This window comes from Acipenser ruthenus, chromosome 6, assembly GCF_902713425.1.
Source record: "Acipenser ruthenus chromosome 6, fAciRut3.2 maternal haplotype, whole genome shotgun sequence".
NCBI lineage: Eukaryota > Metazoa > Chordata > Actinopteri > Acipenseriformes > Acipenseridae > Acipenser > Acipenser ruthenus.
Genome location: NC_081194.1, coordinates 51,471,448 through 51,491,280, shown reverse-complemented (window position 1 = coordinate 51,491,280; position 19,833 = coordinate 51,471,448). Strand labels below are relative to the sequence as shown.

Below are 19,833 nucleotides of genomic sequence, written 5' to 3'. Positions count from 1 at the left end.
AATGTTGGTGTATAGATATTGCTGCACGGGATATAAATGGGTGTGTGCAGCACGAGTTATTTAAAATAATTGTATTTAGGCACGGGGATTGCACTTCACGTACATTTAAAGTAGTTAATAGGTGAGCACGGGGTTGCACAGATTTAATTCATGTGCTGGGATTCAACTTGGTAATTGAATCCCAGCACAATTGTATATATAGATGCACGTTTCACTCAAGCGGGATTGTGTGTTCAGGGCAAAAGAACGGGAGAGAGAGAGGAGGTCAAATCAAGAATAATAATAATAACAATAGTAAAAATAAATAACTGCTACAAGTGCTGGAAGCACCAGCACCGTACTTGTTTTGTGTTTAGTGTTCGTCCCTGTTTGTTAGTGTGTGTTCATTTTGTTTGTCTATTTTGGCCTCAAGTGCCGTGTCCTGTTTTCTGTTCAGCATTTTATTTTCTGTTTGTTTTATAATAAACCGTGCAGCAGCACATTCAATTCACCACATCACCTCACAGTACTATGTGTTTCCTTTCCTGGTTCTGACATCACCACTCAGCCAGACTGTCAGTGTCCTAAAGACTTTCCAAATCTGGCAAACACATTGTACAAATGTAAAAGGGCGTAGACAGCCAACTTTCAAAAACTTAATCATGCAGAAAATGAAACAAGAAATCTTCCAGTCTCACAAACAGTTTATTAAATTATGCCATAAAAACAGGTACATAAACTGTAACTGAAGAGGGCTGAGGGCTCGACACCATTTTCTTCAAATATCTTCCGATCTGTAGCACTGGATGGGCCAGCATATTCACAGATGCTTCAATTTTATATGCATGCCTATATTTTACCGAGTGTTTACCTGTGGGGGAAACAAAAATGGCTTAGAATGCAATAAAAAAAAAAGACACGATATACACTTGTAATCTACTACAATCTGTACTCCAGGTAAAGTTTTTTGGGTCATTGAATAATTTACTCTCCAATTTAGACACTATGCGAGTAAAATGTATTTTGGGCAAGTAAAATGTAACATTATCTTGAAGTCATGAATATTTAAGAAATACTGTACAAACTTTAATGCTAACCTATGGGGTATGCATTAACTACAACCTTACATTAACTATTTTTACTTTGAACTACTTTACACAAACTTAGTTTTACAATAAAAACAAATACAACAATTATTCTTATTTGCTTTATTGACCACAAATATGGTTGTGAAGCAGCAGGTGAAATATACTTAACAAACGGCTTGCATGCACATGCTTAGGCTTGGTAGATTTCAACATTTATTCCTACCAAAACTACTTGCTATTAAAATGGTCACTTGTGCCGACGTTAAAAAATAAATAAATAAATAAAAACGCTGTTAACAGCAAGATTGACTTAATGAGCCTTTTTCACTCCAGCACGACAGAAAAAAGGCATCGCGCTAACTGACTAACAGGTTCATTGCTCCGTTTTACCAGATTTATATACCGCCCTTTTTTAATTCAACCACGTAATTAATCCCATCTATTGTTTCTTTCCTAATTCTGCATTTGTTATTTGCTATGCCTAAAAAACAGTGCGTCTCCAGGCAGAATGTATTTTATGAAACAAGCGTTGTGTAGCGTAGGTGACTAAATCTTCCTTAAAGTGAAACTAAAGCAATCAGTTTTGTTCAAGGAATGTACAGCTTGAAAAATGTTTTAGCTCGTTTCATCATTGTCAGATATCTGATGTAATTAAGAAACAGAGATGGTTTAACAATGCTAATTACAGCTTTAAAAAGGCAGGTAGAGAGAACAGAAATAAACGTCAATCTACCAAGTCTACACATACTATACTGTATATTTATAAAAGAAAACGATAATAATGTATTGCTAAAGACTTACCACATCATCGATCTTGAGAATACTGCGGACAGTTTCTGTAGACAGAGTCAGGGCACTGATAGACACCAGCAGAGGCTGCACCACCAGCTCCTCCAAGATGTTGGAAATACCACCCTGTGAAAAGTTAAAATAATAACTAGAGTAATACAGGACCGACAACAACATACAGTTGACTACGCATCAAATTATTATATCAGAAAGAATGCATGCAGACATGGAAAGCATTGAGTAAATATATTGCTATTTTGTACTGTATTATAATAGTAAACAGAGACCAACTATATTTATGCTAGGGGAAATTTACTTATGATCTCCCTGTATGTATATTCTAAACACAAAACATACATTGAAAAAGGCAACCAGTCTAATGTCAAAAACTTTGCTGTTTATTAGAATTCACAACCATTAAAAGAAGTGCAACCAAAATGAGCACAACACAAAATTAAACCATTTCAAAATCCCTGTTGGGGCATTTAAAAACTCATTAAGTAGAACGCATAAATTACACCTCCTAACAGTAAACAGTTAGATATACTGAAGTTATTATCAACTCATTCACCTTAAAATCAGGGTTTTAGATTTAGTGACAAATGCAAGATCTAATTTTCACTGGGGTCATGCTGTTTCTAACTATATTTTACCACTGAGGGACCCAAAGTACAAATAGTTTGACTAATGGAAACTTACCTTCCTGACATTAATGCCAGCTGTCTTCTCTCCTTGGGCATGTCTGTTTCTCAGCTCTGTGACGGTAGAGATTGGGTTGAGACCTGCATTCTCTGCTAGTGTGGAGGGGATGACTTCAAGTGCATCTCCAAAAGCACGGACGCAGTAAGCCTCCATGCCACTCAGAGTGCGTGCATATTCAGCCAAGCGAAGAGCGAGCTCAATCTCCGGAGCACCACCTCCAGCAATCAGAGCCCTAGTAGAGGGAGAGAAGAATTGGTGCTTTGCAAAAGGTGGAACCTGAACGTTACTGGTATCATTTAATATTTTTTTTTCACTGCAGTTACCAGTGTATTTTACACACTATACATAATAGATTAAGCATGTTGGTAACATACATCCCGTCATGAAGACCACCATGACTTGCATGCATAGTGTATGTACATGTACAAATGTAACAAGAGATGGACACACATATCCCAATGTCTACAGATTGATGCCCTAAAAAAAACGTATGCTATAGGACATCCTAATCAAGTTTCATTATAATTGGTAAGGGTTTACATATGTATGCATTCCCAGTGGAGAAATTGTTTATGGTATGAAAAACAACAATTGTTTCTAGAAGGGTTTTATTAAAAGTGCTCATGACCAGGTTACAACATGCATGTACATAGTGTGTATTTCATTTACTTACCTATTTTCTACATTTGATTTACCATTGATATTGTTTAACCCTTTGCGGTCCATTGTCGGACTGGGTCCGACATTGCAATTATTCCTCACAGGTCCTTTGTCGGACTGGGTCCGACATCATTATAGCAACGCAATAAACGGGTGTTTAGTCGTTTTTTCTCCGGAAAAAGCCGAGAAAACCATTCAATTGCCGAGTGGGAGCGACAGGAGCCGAGACAAGTCGGAAAAAAAAAAAAAAAGGCGTATCTCATGAATAGTCATACATGGTATCAGGTATCAGATAACGGGGCGTTCATAGTAAACAAGCTGGCTGAGTGCGTCAGGGCACAGAGACTATCATGGACATTTGCAGAGCTTTTTTCAGATGATATAGTAATAAAATAATGACTTGGATCGCATTATTGAGGAGTTTGGTGATAAAACGAGTGATCCGGAGATGATCGATCGGTATGTACGACTATTATTATTATTATTATTTATTTCTTACATAGGTGAACGCTATAGCAAACGAAAGGGTGGGGCGGGGCTGGAGATGCCTAGTGAGTGCTTTGTTGATATGCAGGGCCATTTAAACCCGTTTGACTGTGAAAAAAAACACTTTTAAACAGCGCGTATAAAATTAACTGCGTGTGAAAATTAATTAGACCTGGCGTGCCTGACGCGCAGTTAATAAATGGACTGCAAAGGGTTAAAGTAAGGGTGGGCACCAATATTGATATGATATCGTTACTGTTCGATACCGATAATTTCCATTTCACAATATCATGGGATTTAAAACAAAAAATTCAGGTAGGTTCTCAGGAGACACACTACTGTTAATACTGCTAAAAATACAAACGCACTATATGCTGCATATGCCTCGACTAAATTGCTGTTTAAATCTAATGAAGTTTTTCCTAAATTGTGAATAAAGTTTTAAAAAAAATGAGGATAAAGGCAACATGGAGAGAGGTGGAGCAAGAACAGATGTTGGATAACAATGGCAGCACACAAGATTCCTTAACATCCCCCCCCCACCCCTCCTCCTCTCCAAAATGAATCTAGAGATTCAGGCTCTAAAATGACACATGATGTACCTATGTATATGGAGGGTACATGTAAGTCATGAGACCTGGTCCTGGCTGAAAACCTATATGGAGTCATGGAATTCCTTTGATGTAATCAATGTACTAATTATAGCATTAGCTGAGAAACCTTAACCCTTAGCGGTCCATTTATTCAGCACGTCTCAGGCGCTTCAGGTCCAATTTTCACACGCGCTGTTTAAAAGTATTTTTCACAGTAAAACAGGTTTAAAAGGCACTGCATATCAACAGGTCACTCAGTACTGCACCTCCAGCCCCGCCCCACCCCTTGTTCGCTGTATTTTTCACACACCTCTTCATTGTCGTGCATACTAAAAATCACCTCCTGATGACTCCTTTTGTCACCAAACTCCTCAATAATGCGATCCAAGTCATTATTTTATTACTATAACATGATATTCTTTGAGCGCTGGATGCGGAAGCAGCTATCTTGTTTGTTTATGGCCGTGTTATCTCTGTGGTGCAGGGGCTAAGTGTATTGCTCAGAACCGCCCCCCTTTTTTTTCAGCTTCTCTCAGCTCCTACCGCTCTCACTCGGCCATTGAAAGGTTTTCTCTGCTTTTTCCGGAGAAAAAAACGACTAGAGACCTGTGCTTGACGTCTTTTTGATGATATCGCACAGGGCCCGACATCGGACCGGAAAGGAATAATTGTAATGTCGGACCTGGTCTGACATAGGACCGCGAAGGGTTAAATGTACTCCACATTTAAGAAGTTTACCTCTTCTTCACCAGGCAACGGATTACACATAGGGCATCATGGATGGAGCGTTCTGCTTCCTCAATGACCAGTTTGTTGGATCCTCGCACTACAATACTAACTGTTTTTCCTGGGTTAGCACAGCCAGTGATCTGCAAGAAATCTAAATGAGTCACCTTTTCATTTTAATAACATAATTAAGTTACCTAATACAGACTTACAAAAGTTTAGATTACCTTGACTAGCTTTCCAGATCCATCCAAGCTCACTTCTTCTGCTAGCTCGGCAGATCCCAGCATATCTGCTGTAAACTGGTCAATGTGGGCAACTGGTTTGTTTCCAATAGTCTGGGTGAAAAAAAAAAAGACAAGTTTAGTTTTCACACAGGGACCATGAAGATGAGCAATATGGATGGGTATTGTGTTCCAATTGAATATATTCATCACCAGTCAATTACTGTGCTAAATGTGAAGTAATTAGCATAAGCTGAATATGTACGGAAATCACCTTACCTTACATATAAATTCAATATCTTCTCTCTCTATATCCTTGATAACCATTATCTTCATCTTATTTAAGAAGTGCAGTGCCAGATCACTCAGTGCATCCCTGTAAAGAAGATTAACTAGATTTACTTGAATTCCTGCAATGTGAAAACCCTAATGATCTATATGCAACATCTAATTAGGAAAAATGTAACAAATGGAATCATTGACTAAATATTAGATTCCAGTTTAATACACACATATTTCAATACATCAGGCCACTATTGCAAGATGTTCTAAGCATAACTTACTCCTCAGTGTCCCAATATGTTTCATATAGCATATATTTAGTGTTCCACTTTACCTCAGAATGGATTTTTGTATAAGCAACACATTGCATCCAGCCTTCTTAATTTGCTTGACTAAGTTCAAGATGTATGCTCTTTCCTCACGCAATACTCTGTCCATTTGCGCATAGTCAGAAACCACAATCTGGTTATCCATCTATCAAAAAGGAATAAACAGAAAAACCATCAACATACTAATAAGCTACAGCTTATGGCATTTAGAAACAGTAATATAAGGCTTACTTACATCTGTCTTTGGAGCAGATAAACAAAACTGAATCAGACCAATCTTTGCCTTTTCTACCCGAGAAACTCCAGAGTTTGCCACTTTCTGTGTCAGTACCAGTCCGTCAACCATTTCACAGTCATCAATGGTCCCACTGGAAAAATATATATTATTCATTTCTTAGCAGAAACCCTTATCCAGGACTTACAATTGTTACAAGATATCACATTATACACATTATTTCACATTATACAGATATCACAATTTTTTACATAACATTTTACATACAATTACCCATTTATACAGTTGGATTTTTTACTGGAGCAATCTAGGTAAAGTACCTTGCTCAAGGGTACAGCAGCAGTGTCTCCAACCTGGGATTGAACCCACGACCCTCCGGTCAAGAGTCCAGAGCCCTAACCACTACTCCACACTGCTGGCCCCAGCATTGTAACTGAAAACAGCAACATGTGGTTATGTTATACAAGTTAAGCCCCAAGACTAGGTCCTCAGAATAGTGGTCTAGCCTTAAATATTCATTTCCATCTTTGTTTATTTTTTGTTCTAGATTGGCAGCGGCTGTTGAATTGTGTATAGTTTATTTTTATATATAATTTCTGGTTTATTTTATTGAATTTGGGACAAAAATATATATAATGAACAAAGCTTACCCCAATTTCTTTACAATTTTAATGTCCCTGAGGTCAACGCTTGTGGCTGTGGCCGGGTCAATCACATTCATCACGGCATCAACACTCATTGGAGCAAGCAGGCTGGAGTACTGGGAAACAACCTGGGGATGAAAGACAGCAAGTCTTGTTGAGATACAATTTTGTCTTACAATACAGACCTATGCACCAGTGAATTAAGTGTTTGTGACATTCCCATCTGAAATATTAGCAGTTGAAATGAAAGTGCTGGAATTACTAAAACATGCAAGTCAATTAAAAAAATTGGTAATTAAAAGCTAAAATGTAACAAGCAACATTAGTGTCAAGTAGGGCTGGGACAATGCATTGAATCGTTGGAATAACCATCGATGGTTTGAAAAAAAAAAAAAACAACACACGCATCTGTCAGTTCATTAACCCTTAGCGGTCCATTTATTCAGCACGTCAGGTCCAATTTATTCTCACACGTGTAGTTTATTTTAGACGCGCTGTTTAAAAGTATCTCATGAATACAGATAGACCCGGCATCACATAACACGGACATAAACAAACAAGATAGCTGCTTCTGCATCCAGCGCTCAAAGAATATCACAGACATTTGCAGAGCTTTTTTTAGATGTTATAATAAAATAATGACTTGGATCGCATTATTGAGGAGTTTGGTTATAAAACGAGTGATCAGGAGATGATTTATCTGTATGTACGACTATGTAGAGGTATGTGAAAAAACAGCGAACGAGGGGTGGGGCGGGGCTGGAGATGCAGTACTGAGTGTCCTGTTGATATGCAGTGCCTTTTAAACCTGTTTTACTGTGAAAAAAAAAAACACTTTTAAACATCGTGTCTAAAATAAACTGCGCGTGTGAAAATAAATTGGACTTGACGCGCCTGAGACGCGCTGAATAAATTGACCGCAAAGGGTTAAATATATCTCAGCGATTTTGTTTACACCAGCTGAATGACCTAAGTAATGAGGTTATGCCACTGCTTTGTGTCATTTCTTGACCCCACAATTTCACCATCTGGATTTCCTATCTAAACAGGCCAAAGCCCGCGTGTCTGAGTGAGGCTGGTGGAGGACAACCTCGAAAATGACAGAAATCGTGCCTGTACAAGCGAGTGCAGAAGAGGACTTACCTGTTAAAGAAAACGAAAACCGAACAAGCAATGGAATTCTTACTTTGTGGACGGCAAGAAACACACACTACTTCCAAGGAAACTTTAATCCAACAAGAGATGACGACTTATGTTTCTGGAACTCCATTAAACATCAATGAATATCCCGACTTGGTGGAAAAATAACCATACGCTTTCCCAACCTAGCAGCCTTAGCAAAGAGCATGTTAAGTATCCCTGCAACATCAGTCCCGAGCGAGTGTGTTCAGCAAAGCAAGGATGCTTGTGAACAAACTCCACTCTTTGAAACTGGAGAATGCGAATGCCATAATATTTCTGAATAAAAACAGAAAAAAGCTCTGGAGAGAGCACAGACTTACGTTGGACTTGTAAATAGTTAATTTTTGTGTTCCAATTTGAAGTTTTTTTTTTTCTCTAATCGGGTTGCTGTCAAGACATTTTAAGCTAAGACAGTAATATTTGCAATGTTTAATTAACTTTTTGTGGGGAACCTCGCCAACAGTGTGAAGAAACAAATAATTAGAAATGTGTAGTTTTAAGTTCAACTGGAGAAATGTTTACTTTCTGATTAGATTTGATAAACATATGTACTTATTTACACGTTTCTTTTGCGTTATGACAAAACGATGCATCGGGTCTTTACGCAAAAAAAAAAAAAAAAAAACACTAATCGTCCCAGCCCTACTAACAATACAGATATAGTAAGTGATGGAGGCTGAAACACATTCTGGGTGCCTTTTTAAAAGAATGTAGGTGTAAATTAGATTGATTTCTACCTTAGAGCTCAGTGAAGTTGTGGCACTGTTCAAGAGGGATTCTCTGTCGCTTAGCTCCACAGGCTGGGCCATAGCTGTCAGAACTTCAACTCCTTTATCCAAGGCTTTCTGGAAAGATTCTGAAATAATGGTGGGATGGATTCCTACCAAATTTCAGGAAGGGGAGATAACCATTACTAACTCATGCTTAGAGGAGGAAAAAAAAAAAAGTCAGGTTCTTTCTTGGAATCATTCTTGAACCTACCTCTCTGAAGCAGCTTAGCACAGGAATCCAACAAGGCACCAGCAATGACTACAACAGATGTGGTACCATCACCAGCTTCAATGTCTTGAGCTTTGGATAGCTCTACCAACTAGAATGAAAAGAACAGAAAAGGTAGTAAACATCAATACAACCTTCTGAACATTAAGGCAAAAATCTAAAATACAGTCAATTCTCATTAAGACAAAGACCCCGTTCACACTACTGGGCTGGCCCAGGGCCGCCGCATATTTAGGTGCAACCCTGTTCACATCTGTGACTGAAAAGCAGGCCTAAAATGCAGCGAATTGCCGGTTTTTCCATTTTTTTTTTTTTTTTAAATTGAACAAAAGGCTGCACTCAGAAGAGCTACCGGGATATACAGTAAATCTTGATTTGTAGCAGATGTTTCTTTTTATTTATTTTTCAATGCAGCACAGTAGCAGTATATATTTTGACTTAATGTTATGGTGCATCAACAATCTTAATATCTGTGGATGAGAACAGTATTTTGTCAACAGCAAGACTGCAGGGCGCGAAATAACCGACGACACCGAGTATGAAATCGCCTGGGTGCCCTTGGATTGGACTTATGTTTTGCCTTTTTTCCCCCCTAGAACTGCCTTGGTGCCCCTGAATCTTCACGCCCAACAAAGGCAACATTGCCTTGCCCTTCATGACCTTAACATCATGCCATGAAACTGGACGCAAGTTGTCAGTGTTTCCAATTTGCTCATTACCCTGATGTTGAGGACACTTTGCATTTGTGATTTTAAAATGCCTGTGATTAGAAAGGGACATGCAGATTTCAAGTTGCAATGTATACTTTTTAAAACTTCACTTACCTTGTTTTCAATAAAATGCACAGTACTTTAAAATGCATAATTGTCATTGTACTGTAATTGAAATTTGATTTCAATTGTTATTGTAACCAATACAAACTGACAGTGTGCATTTCACTTCGATTCCTGATAGTTGAATTAATGACAAGTAGGGGTGTGCCTTTTCATCAATTCACACGGTGAACTGTGATATTTTCCTTGAAGATACAATTGATAGTGACCCCTGTATCGATACTGTTTTTTTAAATCTTTTTTAAGTTTCTTAAAGTAAAATTTTGCCTGCTAACAAACATGAGCATCGATTAATTTGTGTCTACACTGATAATTAGAGAATATTATTTATCAACATGTACTCTAGCAGCCTCACCTACCAATCACTGTGTTCAGGGTGTTTGTCAAGTCCACCGGCAGCTGAGCGGAGGCGGGTTATTACTGCTGATAATCTCATCAGGGAGACGGCGAAATTCAACCTGCTCTGGCCAGTTTAAAATCCAGTGTGGACTCGCCTCATGTTATACAAGAGTCATGCTGTGTGTAAAATGTGTAAGGCTCGAATTTGCAGGACTCCAGACTGGAAATAAAATGGTTGCAAATGCGGCAAAAAAAAAACATCTGTTTACAATATTTTTCAGGGTTAGGCGCATTGGTGCCTATAACACAAAAATGCTGCCTCTCCCTTTAAAAGCATGTGCCAATATTTATGACTGCATCATGACATCGGTGTTTAAGGGGGGGAAAAATGCATATCACACATTATAATAATAAAGTGCACGAAGGATGGTAACAAATACACTAATACTAATAAATGTCATTGAATACAAATGCTTGTAAGCGCAGATAGGTGCTGTACTGTATAAACACCGGCAGCATATGGTAACCCCAGTTTCATGCAGCAGTTGTGATGGTGACCAAATGTGCTCGAGTATTGTGTAAACATTTAGTAAAATAGCAGAACCAACTCACTGCAATTTAAACTTGTTTTTACTGAAAAATATACAGTAACACATAATCCTAAGAGCTGTTGGTGTAACATGCCGTCAGATCAGGGCTACATTGACACTGAGCATTGGAGCTGCAGCATGCTATGAGGTGCCGTCACCTATTCCAGACACAACATTTGCAAAATACTAAAAATAAACATACCGAGTTCATTGCAGTCAGCTGCATAGGTTAACCACTCAGCAAAATGTGGCAACAAAAAAGTGAGTACAGACATTAAGTTACTGTTTTAATATCACATTAGTGTCTTAACAAAGTTGTTGTATTTTAAGCAGTTGAATATGGTAGCAAGTAACTTGCTCCTGAAGTGGCACCCAGCAATTCAATTTGCTGACCAATTTTTACTTGCCTGGAGCCATTGGCTCCTAAAAACAAAAAAAAATAAATAAATAAAAATTGTCTGGAGCCGACTTTTATTTTTGTTTCTTTAAAACAAAATTACAATAGGAAACAAAAGCAAAACAGTCTGTGAAACTGATTTGACCAAAAGTGCTTTACCAGTGTTACTGCAAACACTTGCACAAGCAAATGAGACAAATTTTATGTTTCATGCTTCATTTACTGTATCGTGATGTATTGTGTCCCTCGTATTGCGAAGACACTTGCCGATACCCATCCCTACTGACAAGATCAATTTTTTTTGCCGTTCCCTTAAAATGCATATTAAATGAGAGTTGACTATATTGTTATGATTTTGAACAAACAAATTTGTAATACACTATTAGACAGAAAAAAAATCATTACACTATATGACGTCCCCAAATGGCCAGGCTTCCTCTGACCCAGAAAGAAACCTACCATTTTGGCTGCAGGGTGGAGAACCTGCATCTGTTTCAGAATGGTTGCCCCATCATTGGTAATTGTCACATCTCCCTTTCCATCTTGAATCTACAAAAACACAAAAAGTTAACATAATAGGAGTTGATGAAAGCAGAAGAATTTATTTATTTTCGCAAAATGGAAAATATAATTACCATTTTATCCATGCCCTTGGGGCCAAGACTTGTTCTGATGGCATCTGCAACAGCTGAAGAAATAAATTAAAAAAAAAAGTTTATTGTAGCTTACAGCGTCTGGGGACCAGGCAGTTCTGAATTGCGTACAAGCCTGGCTGCAGGCGCCCGTCCAGCCACAGGAGTTGCTGGTGTGCTGTGAGCTAAGGACTACCCAGCTGACCTAACCCCTACCTCGCAGGGGAAGCACTTGGCCAATTGTGCGCCGCCCACTGAGTACTCCCGTCCAGGGTCTGCATAGCTTGGCTTTGAACCGCCGATCTCCAAGTTATGGAGTGCCTTTACCAGATGCACCACTCGGGAGCCCCACAAATAAATATTCTAAACAAACTCAATACAATAGACTAATATAGTGGATTTGTATATTTCTACTATCATGGCGAGTTGATGAACACCAAATATAATCTGCAAAGAAGCATTAAGGCATTATTATTTTATGCCCAAAATAAACTGTACATGCACTCTCTTTTGACTTGTTTAGTTCAACGTCTGGCATGACTCTTACCCGGGTCCCAATCAGGATGTGGGTCGACATGCTTTGACCCAGGTTGAGCTAGACAAAATCCATGACGGCCATTTTTCACTTCCACAAGGAACATTTCTGTTTTGTTGTTTTAGAAACATTTACTCTAATCAACATTTGGGCCGACGGTTTAACCCAGAGAGCTTGGATGGAAGCGCCCGTAATAAACTGCTTTCTGAGGATTGATTGTATTTTTGCCCATTGTGCACTTGCGTCTGTCACCCAGGTCAACCCTGCTTTATCAATAGCAGTGTGAAATCGCGTAGCCTACCCGGATGACACCGGTCCTGACCCGGGTAGAGCATGCCAGTACGAAAGGGGGTGTTAAAATCACTGCACTGCGACACAGAACGTATATGTTTTAGACAAGCGACAGACAGATAACAGACAACAAAAGAAATGTACACTCGCAGACCATCTAAATTACTATCTTATGTCATGAAGGAATGGGGGTTCAATAGATGTTTGGTTGACATTTCTGTAAAAAATACGCAATTGATAATTGCTGGCTCATGCTTGGTCTGGAGTAACATAACCTCCATTTTTGCGATGACACATTATTACAACAGACATATACTTATTAGACAATTGATCTCATTATAAGAATAAACACGTTTGTTATCCGGGACCGAGCCAGCTACCGGCAATACAGAACAGTACCGATAACAGTCTCAGCTCGGAGCAATAAATAAATATTAATAATATCTTCTGGAACCATTTGTTGTGTCGCATTTTCAAGCGTGTTTCATTGTATTGTGGTATTTTATATCTTTATCATTTACATCACCTTAATAAATCTTTTTCTTTAAAAAAAAAACGTACCTTTGGCGGCCGAGATGTTACTGAACCGAATCTGGGCCGGCTTATCCCGGTCCACATAGGCACTTCTTTGGTTCTTGCCACCAGAAAATCGAGGAGCAGCGTCGGGCATGATATATCTATTTACTAGTGTTGCTGATAAGTGATAGAAGGGGATGTCGATGCCTGGTGTCGGATGGATACAGATTCGGTCGTCCCTCGGATCTGTAACGGATTTCAATCACCCGGCAACGAACCTTCCAGAAACAACGTTTGCCTGAATAAGAAGAAAAAGGACCTGCGGCGCTCAAGGGTGACGTCAGAATAGTGCTTAGTAAAATGCCTTTTATTGTATTCTATGCTGTTTCTATTTTATGATTTTTTTAATAACGTGTGTCATGAAAATTGTACGCGGGGTGTTTGTTTATTTATGCGAAAGGTTTATATAAAGTGTTGATTATTAAATAGTTGTCATGGGTTCATTCATTTTCATACCCATAAAAGGCGGTTGCTGCAGCGGGAATACGTTTTGGTAAGGGTTGTGGGTTGCGCCGCTCGGGAGACGCACAGATAAATATTTTAAAACAAATTTAATTGACTAATATAGTGGATTTGTATATTTCTACTATCATGGAGAGTCGACAAACACCAAATACCATCAAATATAATCTGCAAATAAGCATTAAGGCATTATCATTTTATGCCCAAAATAAATACTGTACATGCACTCTCTTTTGACTTGTTTTGTTCAACGTCTGGCACGACTCCTTCACATTGTTTTTGTGAGTAATTTTATTTTACAAACAATTTAGATGGAATTTATTGTCCAGAAAATGTATCTCTCTTTTTTAATGACAAGGTGCGCTTTATATTGTAGATTTATGTCTTAGCAGACGCCCTTATCCAGGGCGACTTACAATTGTTACAAGATAACACTTTTTTTTTTTTTTTACATACAATTACCCATTTATACAGTTGGGTTTTTATTGGAGCAATCTAGGTAAAGTACCTTGCTCAAGGGTACAGCAGCAGTGTCCCCACCTGGGATTGCACCCACAACCCTCCGGTCAAGAGTCCAGAGCCCTAACCACTACTCCACACTGTTTGCAAACAGTTCTCAGAACACAAATAAACCAGTAATTAGCCCACAAAATCAGCAATGTGAGTGAGTTCTTCCTAGTTTTGTAACTTTTTTCTTTCTTTTTAATTATTTCAGCACTACAAACTTTGTAGCTGAACCCTTGCATTTTAAAGTTTGTATTTGTATATAAAATATGCATCTAAAGGCCTTATTGCTTCTTTTCCACTGTCTTTCAGACAGCCACTTCAGGAACATATACAGACTGTCAGGTAACATGTCTGCAGCTTGATCGCTTATTATCTGGCTTGAATACGGGATGGTTTAAGCCCTTTAACTATTTGCAGATCAGCTTTTGTAATCTGAGCTGCATGACAGATTGTACAACAAGGTTCCACATCAGCAAAATCCATGTACAGGCTCTCATTCAACCTTTGCTTCAAATTATTAGCTACATCTATGGCATGATTTAGTGTCTTATTGCTGTTGTGGGCTTACAGAAATAAAATTTGGTCACCATAATAATTTTCAATCTGCTGTTTTAGTTTATCACTGCAGTAGTTATGAATGTTAGGGACCCTATCACCAATCAGCTTCTTATATTGCCTAATCAATGCAGATAATTCAAAGGGACAGCCCTTCACAAGCTCAAAGTGAATACGTTTTACTAGCTTCTCAAAGGCCTGCATATATATATATATATATATATATATATATGCTTTGCTCTGCAGATGTTGTCACAACAAGACTTATGATACTTTGCATTAGCAGCAATGGACTTTTAGGTTGTTTGCTGCATTTCTAAGAGAGATCTCACTATGTTTTACTTTGGACAGCTAGAGGCTTGTTTCCTTTGTGACTCACCTTTCTCAAAATTCAAATGCAACATTCCATAACTGGTGATTCCCAGAATACAGACATTATTTTCTGTGCACATATCTATCAATTTCATTTTGAAAAAACAATTGAATACAATGTATCACATGCATTGTTTGTAAACAATGCAATGGTAACCTTAAAACTGACAATTTTTAAAACATTTGATGAAGTTTAATTGCAAACAAAATAATATATGACTTATGAATTTCTGACAAGTAGTATTCACAGACCACTGGCTAATATTGTCCTACTCACTCTATTAAATATGCAGAATTTTGGAGGAATGTAGGAAGTACCTGCTTCTCTAAAAATGGTCCTAGCCACTGATCCCCTGCCTCATTTTGACCCCCGGGAGTCCCTGTATCAGGCTGACATTGGTAAAATGTTATTCCTCTCGGAGGCAAAACAAAGTTAAAGTCTTGACCTGGACCCCAGATTACTTGGACAAGGTGAGTCAGTAGTATGTGGCCATGAGTTCCTTTTTTTTCCTCATACCATTCTCATCAAAGGTTACCACTAACGCTATAAATAGACGTACATTTTTCTCATATTTGTAAAAAAAAATGTTACTCAATAAATTTTATACTATATCACTCATTTTCTAACTCGTTAATGACTCTTAGAGTCAAATTACTGTACGTCGCTACCATCTCATGGGTACTTTTTCTGCTTGTTCCCCTATCCTTTATATCGAAACACACCAGGAGGTGGCGCTCCCACAGACCTCTAGCGTCACCTGACCTTGGTAACGTGACAGTTGCAGACATGGCGGAATTGGATAGCTCAAAATATTTAAGTGGTTTATTAAATGGAATTGCACAGAACACATATTATGAAAATAAAGAAATAACAGAGGAATTGCTGAAAAATGAACTATATCCTGATATATCGCAAGAGGAGTTCCATGCTCTGCTTGAGAAAATGAAGGGTGTTTTGAAGGTAAATCGTAGTGCTCAAAGTAATATTTTTGCTGTTTTGTTTGCAGTCAGGACAGTAACTTATTGAATACTTGCAGTTTGTGGTCATTGGAATGGACTAATACTTCTTAACAACAGGTGAAATAAAAGCAACAAGGTGAGGTAATGCAATTTATCAGATATTAATCATATTGTTTGTTGTCCTTTAAGTTGTGTTTGTGTTGGATGCCACATACAATGAACTACATAACTAATACTAACTTTCGCATATATATATATATATATATATATATATATATATATATATATATATATATATGTGTGTGTATGTATGTGTGTGTAGTATATATATATATATATATATATATATATATATATATATATATATATATGTATGTGTATGTGTGTATATATATGATGGTAAAATTAGAGATACTCTGTCACAAACTAGGACTCAGGTAGGTATGTGTCTTGTTGTCATCCATGGTGGTGTGGTGTGAAAATAAAACTACAAAAAACATGTATTCAATAAAAAAAAATGGAACTTGTATATCCATAGATTTACATGGTATTTGTACTCCCATACACATTGCCTATAAATTGAATACAATATTTAGTTGACACAAGTTCCTTTAATGAGAAGAATGTGTCATTTAATTTTATAGTTTAACTTTGGTTATTTAATTTACAAGTTTCTTGTATTAGGAGCTTCATTATATTGCTTAACTGGTGGGTGACCGCACTGTCAAAATGAATTGAATGCTCCATCAGCTTCGAAAAGTCACTCACTAAGTGGAGTTTGCACTCACTACTAGCCGCACATAACCTGCGTGGGTGCAGACTTGCTTCACTCAAGCACCTCTTCATTGTATTGTCTGCAGTAACAAGCTAAACCAGCCTACTGCAGTGCTGCTGGCATTTTGCATCTTCAGTTGTGTTTCAGACACTTCACCCCTCAGACTTAGCCATTCTTTCTCATTCTATTACCATAATAAACTGAACAATGTGGTAGTGCATGGTTACTTTCTACTGAAACAGCAGAGACTTAAATCAATGTCATGGTCACCCACCACATTTCGTAAATTCTAACTTCAGTCCATTCCAATCATGTCCCTGATTATCGAATCAAGCTTTCCAGTCTTGTTTAGGTATTTAATCGTGTAATTGAGCCTCAGTGTTAAATTGAATAGTTATAGTCTTGGATTTATTAAGGTCCTGATTTTGAATGGACCGAAAGATACTTCTAAACAGACTGCTAAAGTGACATGAAATATGTAACCGTTGTTCAGTTCTAGTTTTGTTAAATTAACAGATGTTTTGCCTTAATTAAATACTGGAGTTAAGGCTTTGGCCTTATAAGACGTCTTGTGTAATGTGATGTGGTGTTTTTGTTTGACAGTCCCTAAAGATTTTACTGACAAATGTTTGTTATATTAAATTGGAAGTACTTAACCCATAAATTGTTTGATCTGAGTAGGTTTACTTGATTTACATTTTTATAAGCCATTATTAATACAAATAGTAAATACATAAGATGCTCCGCAGAACACTCTGCAGATATCTACTTAAAATGTATATTTTCCCGCAGATTTGGACTGCCTATAATTGAGAACTGTACCACTGAGCTACACAGACAAATGTAGTATACAGTATCATGTATTTTTGGATGTATATACTTAAGACATACAACTGGGTCATCTTACTGTCCCACAGGTCCTGACTGTGTAATATTAAAGTACTTGCCTCATGTTCCAATGCCCCGAGGTTTTGTACAGTCAGCCCCTAACAGAGTTGGAACATTCATGTCATCAGTTTTGTCTGTCTGCCCCGTAGAAGGAGAATGCAGGGTTACAAGGACTGCACATTTTAATGTATGTACTCCTCTTAAAGGACCATTGATAGTCTGTGTTGTGCATCTTTGCAACTTGTTGCAGTAAACTTCATCCATTGTTTTCTGCACAGTGTTTAATGCAACACATTGCACAGCGCGTACCGGGAAGTGTTACATGTTTTGTGTATCCTGTTATCAGGCTGCAGAGAGAAAAAAAAACAAAAACTTAGTTTTGTTTTTAATCCAGCAGATGGCACAGATGCACTGTTTTGTGTTTCCTGACTATTTTAAAGAACTGAACTGAAAAGGAAGGAAATTAGGTTTAACTGTGAAGGTAATGTGTACAGTCCATACCCCCTGTGAATACAGATGAATTATTCAGAGCTACAGTGTCTTCTAAAGTGGATACTGTTGCACTCTGTTGATACCCCAATGAAGAGCAATATGTTGAGTGCCTGAGGGATTGCAAGGCCAGTTACTGTTTTAATATTACATTTATCTGTTTCCTGTGTTACGAGGCAGGGATGGAGTGATTAGGAAATCAATTTACATTTTTCTTTTTTTTTTTTGTGCAACTGTTGTCAGAATGAATGTGTGTAAAGTTACTTTGTATTTATTTGCTTTTCTGCAGACATGTTGTGGGATGCTTCCAGTACCAGTATGTTCATGATTACAATAGCGACAGCACAGTAACAGAGCAATTTTGTAGTTTGTTTTCTTAACTATGAAGGTGATTCCTGTACAATAAAATACACCCTTCAGGGGTAGATTTTAAGATTTTTTTCTGATTGTCCTCAGGGACAATTGTAAGGCAGATGACTGATTGTCTGCAAACAAAACTCCTTGTCCACAGCACAAAATAATAAAAAAAAATCAATATGGACTGTTCATATAATCGGAATTAATATGCAAAAGTACAGTAGTATACTTTATGTAGCGCTTAAAGAACAACACTGCAAAATATGGCAGTTCGTTGACACCATCATTTATTTTTATAGTAATGTCAAGATCACAAGATAATTTCTCAGGATCTATATTACCATTCCGTTATCTTGTGATTACAAGATAATTTATCCCAGGACCTCGAGGAAACGTAAGTCATTACTTCTGTTTTCCTGAAATAATTTATCTCAGGATTTCGACAGCACGTCGTTTTGTTGAGATCACGAGATAAAGGAAATGATCTCAGGAAAACCATATTTGTGTATCGTTTTCTTTAGAAATTAACTGGACACAGAGTCGAGACTGGAATTCCAAAAGCCGATTTTGTTTATACAAATTAACCAGTGTTCACCGTCGTGAGGTACAGCTGGAAATTCCAGTAATAAAGCAGTGGATTATAACACTGCAGTTATAATCTAGATTAATAAAACTGGTCACTGTGGTCCATAACCACGCCAAACCAATAGTCAATTCTTGTTTAGCTTGTCGTCATCTTCGCTCAACTCCTCCCAGTCAGTCCAGGACATCCCTTTATCACTTCCCTTAATGCCCACCCCTATAACGTCATCGCTCCAATCCCCCCCCAGTACGTTCCTATGGCAATTCCTCCACTAGTGTTCTCTCTGCCTATAGGCTGGTTCAGTTCTGTCGATGATGTGCACCAGCATGGCCGACTGCCAACCAAAGTCACCAAAGCTGCGTAGACCATCGACGCTACAATAGTACTGTGCTCAGCTGACAAACTGCAATTTGATTGGTAAGCAGTGGCAGTGTTTGTCCCACGGTGGCCCCATGCAAAGCTTGATTCTGGGGCCCCTATTCCCTATTCTTACCAGTAATACCACAAGACCATGACTTTCAAACAGAGCAACAACGACACTATTAAATGTATTGCATTTTACTACAGAAATCGCAAAAAAACACACTCACAGACAGTTAGAAATTAACCTTTTGTGCTTTCGCAGTGGCAAAGTCTGCAGTTATAGCTGACAATCCCAATTTCGGCAGATCTGGTGCACAATCGATATCTGCCGTAGTCCAGTCAAACGTCCCTGCGACATTGTAGAAAGTAAATTTTTTTTTTTTTTTATTGACTTTCATGTTTAATAGTAAC

The 19,833-nt window shown here is 38.0% G+C and overlaps 2 protein-coding genes across 2 annotated transcripts in view; one reads left to right on the top strand and one right to left on the bottom strand.

Moving 5' to 3' along the window:
* Positions 1-665: 665 nt before the first annotated feature.
* Positions 666-13,394, bottom strand: cct4 (chaperonin containing TCP1, subunit 4 (delta)). Its single transcript, XM_034017087.3, has 14 exons — positions 13,097-13,394; positions 11,713-11,765; positions 11,537-11,626; positions 8,901-9,009; positions 8,657-8,799; positions 6,744-6,865; positions 6,094-6,226; positions 5,864-6,003; positions 5,527-5,623; positions 5,251-5,361; positions 5,036-5,166; positions 2,556-2,790; positions 1,869-1,982; positions 666-850 (listed from the first exon to the last, which is right to left on the bottom strand). The coding sequence occupies exons 1-14, from the start codon at positions 13,203-13,205 to the stop codon at positions 836-838; spliced, it is 1,602 nt and encodes a 533-aa protein (XP_033872978.2). The 5' UTR covers positions 13,206-13,394; the 3' UTR covers positions 666-835.
* The window catches only part of commd1 (copper metabolism (Murr1) domain containing 1), a 64,571-nt gene continuing 58,006 nt past the window's right edge, over positions 13,269-19,833 (top strand). The window contains exons 1-2 of the mRNA XM_034017406.3: positions 13,269-13,390; positions 15,734-15,968. Of these exons, the coding sequence (XP_033873297.3) occupies positions 13,269-13,390; positions 15,734-15,968 (357 nt within the window). The remainder of the gene's footprint in view (positions 13,391-15,733; positions 15,969-19,833) is intronic.

Bases quoted from the DNA above. Each gene is read 5' to 3' on its own strand.
- cct4 (XM_034017087.3), bottom strand. From the start codon at position 13,205: ATGCCCGACGCTGCTCCTCGATTTTCTGGTGGCAAGAACCAAAGAAGT. The intron at 6,866-8,656 runs GTAGAAATCAAT...TTTCATCCCCAG, and splicing joins CAACTTCACTGAGCTCTAAG to GTTGTTTCCCAGTACTCCAG. The intron at 1,983-2,555 runs GTAAGTTTCCAT...AACTTTTCACAG, and splicing joins CTGGCATTAATGTCAGGAAG to GGTGGTATTTCCAACATCTT.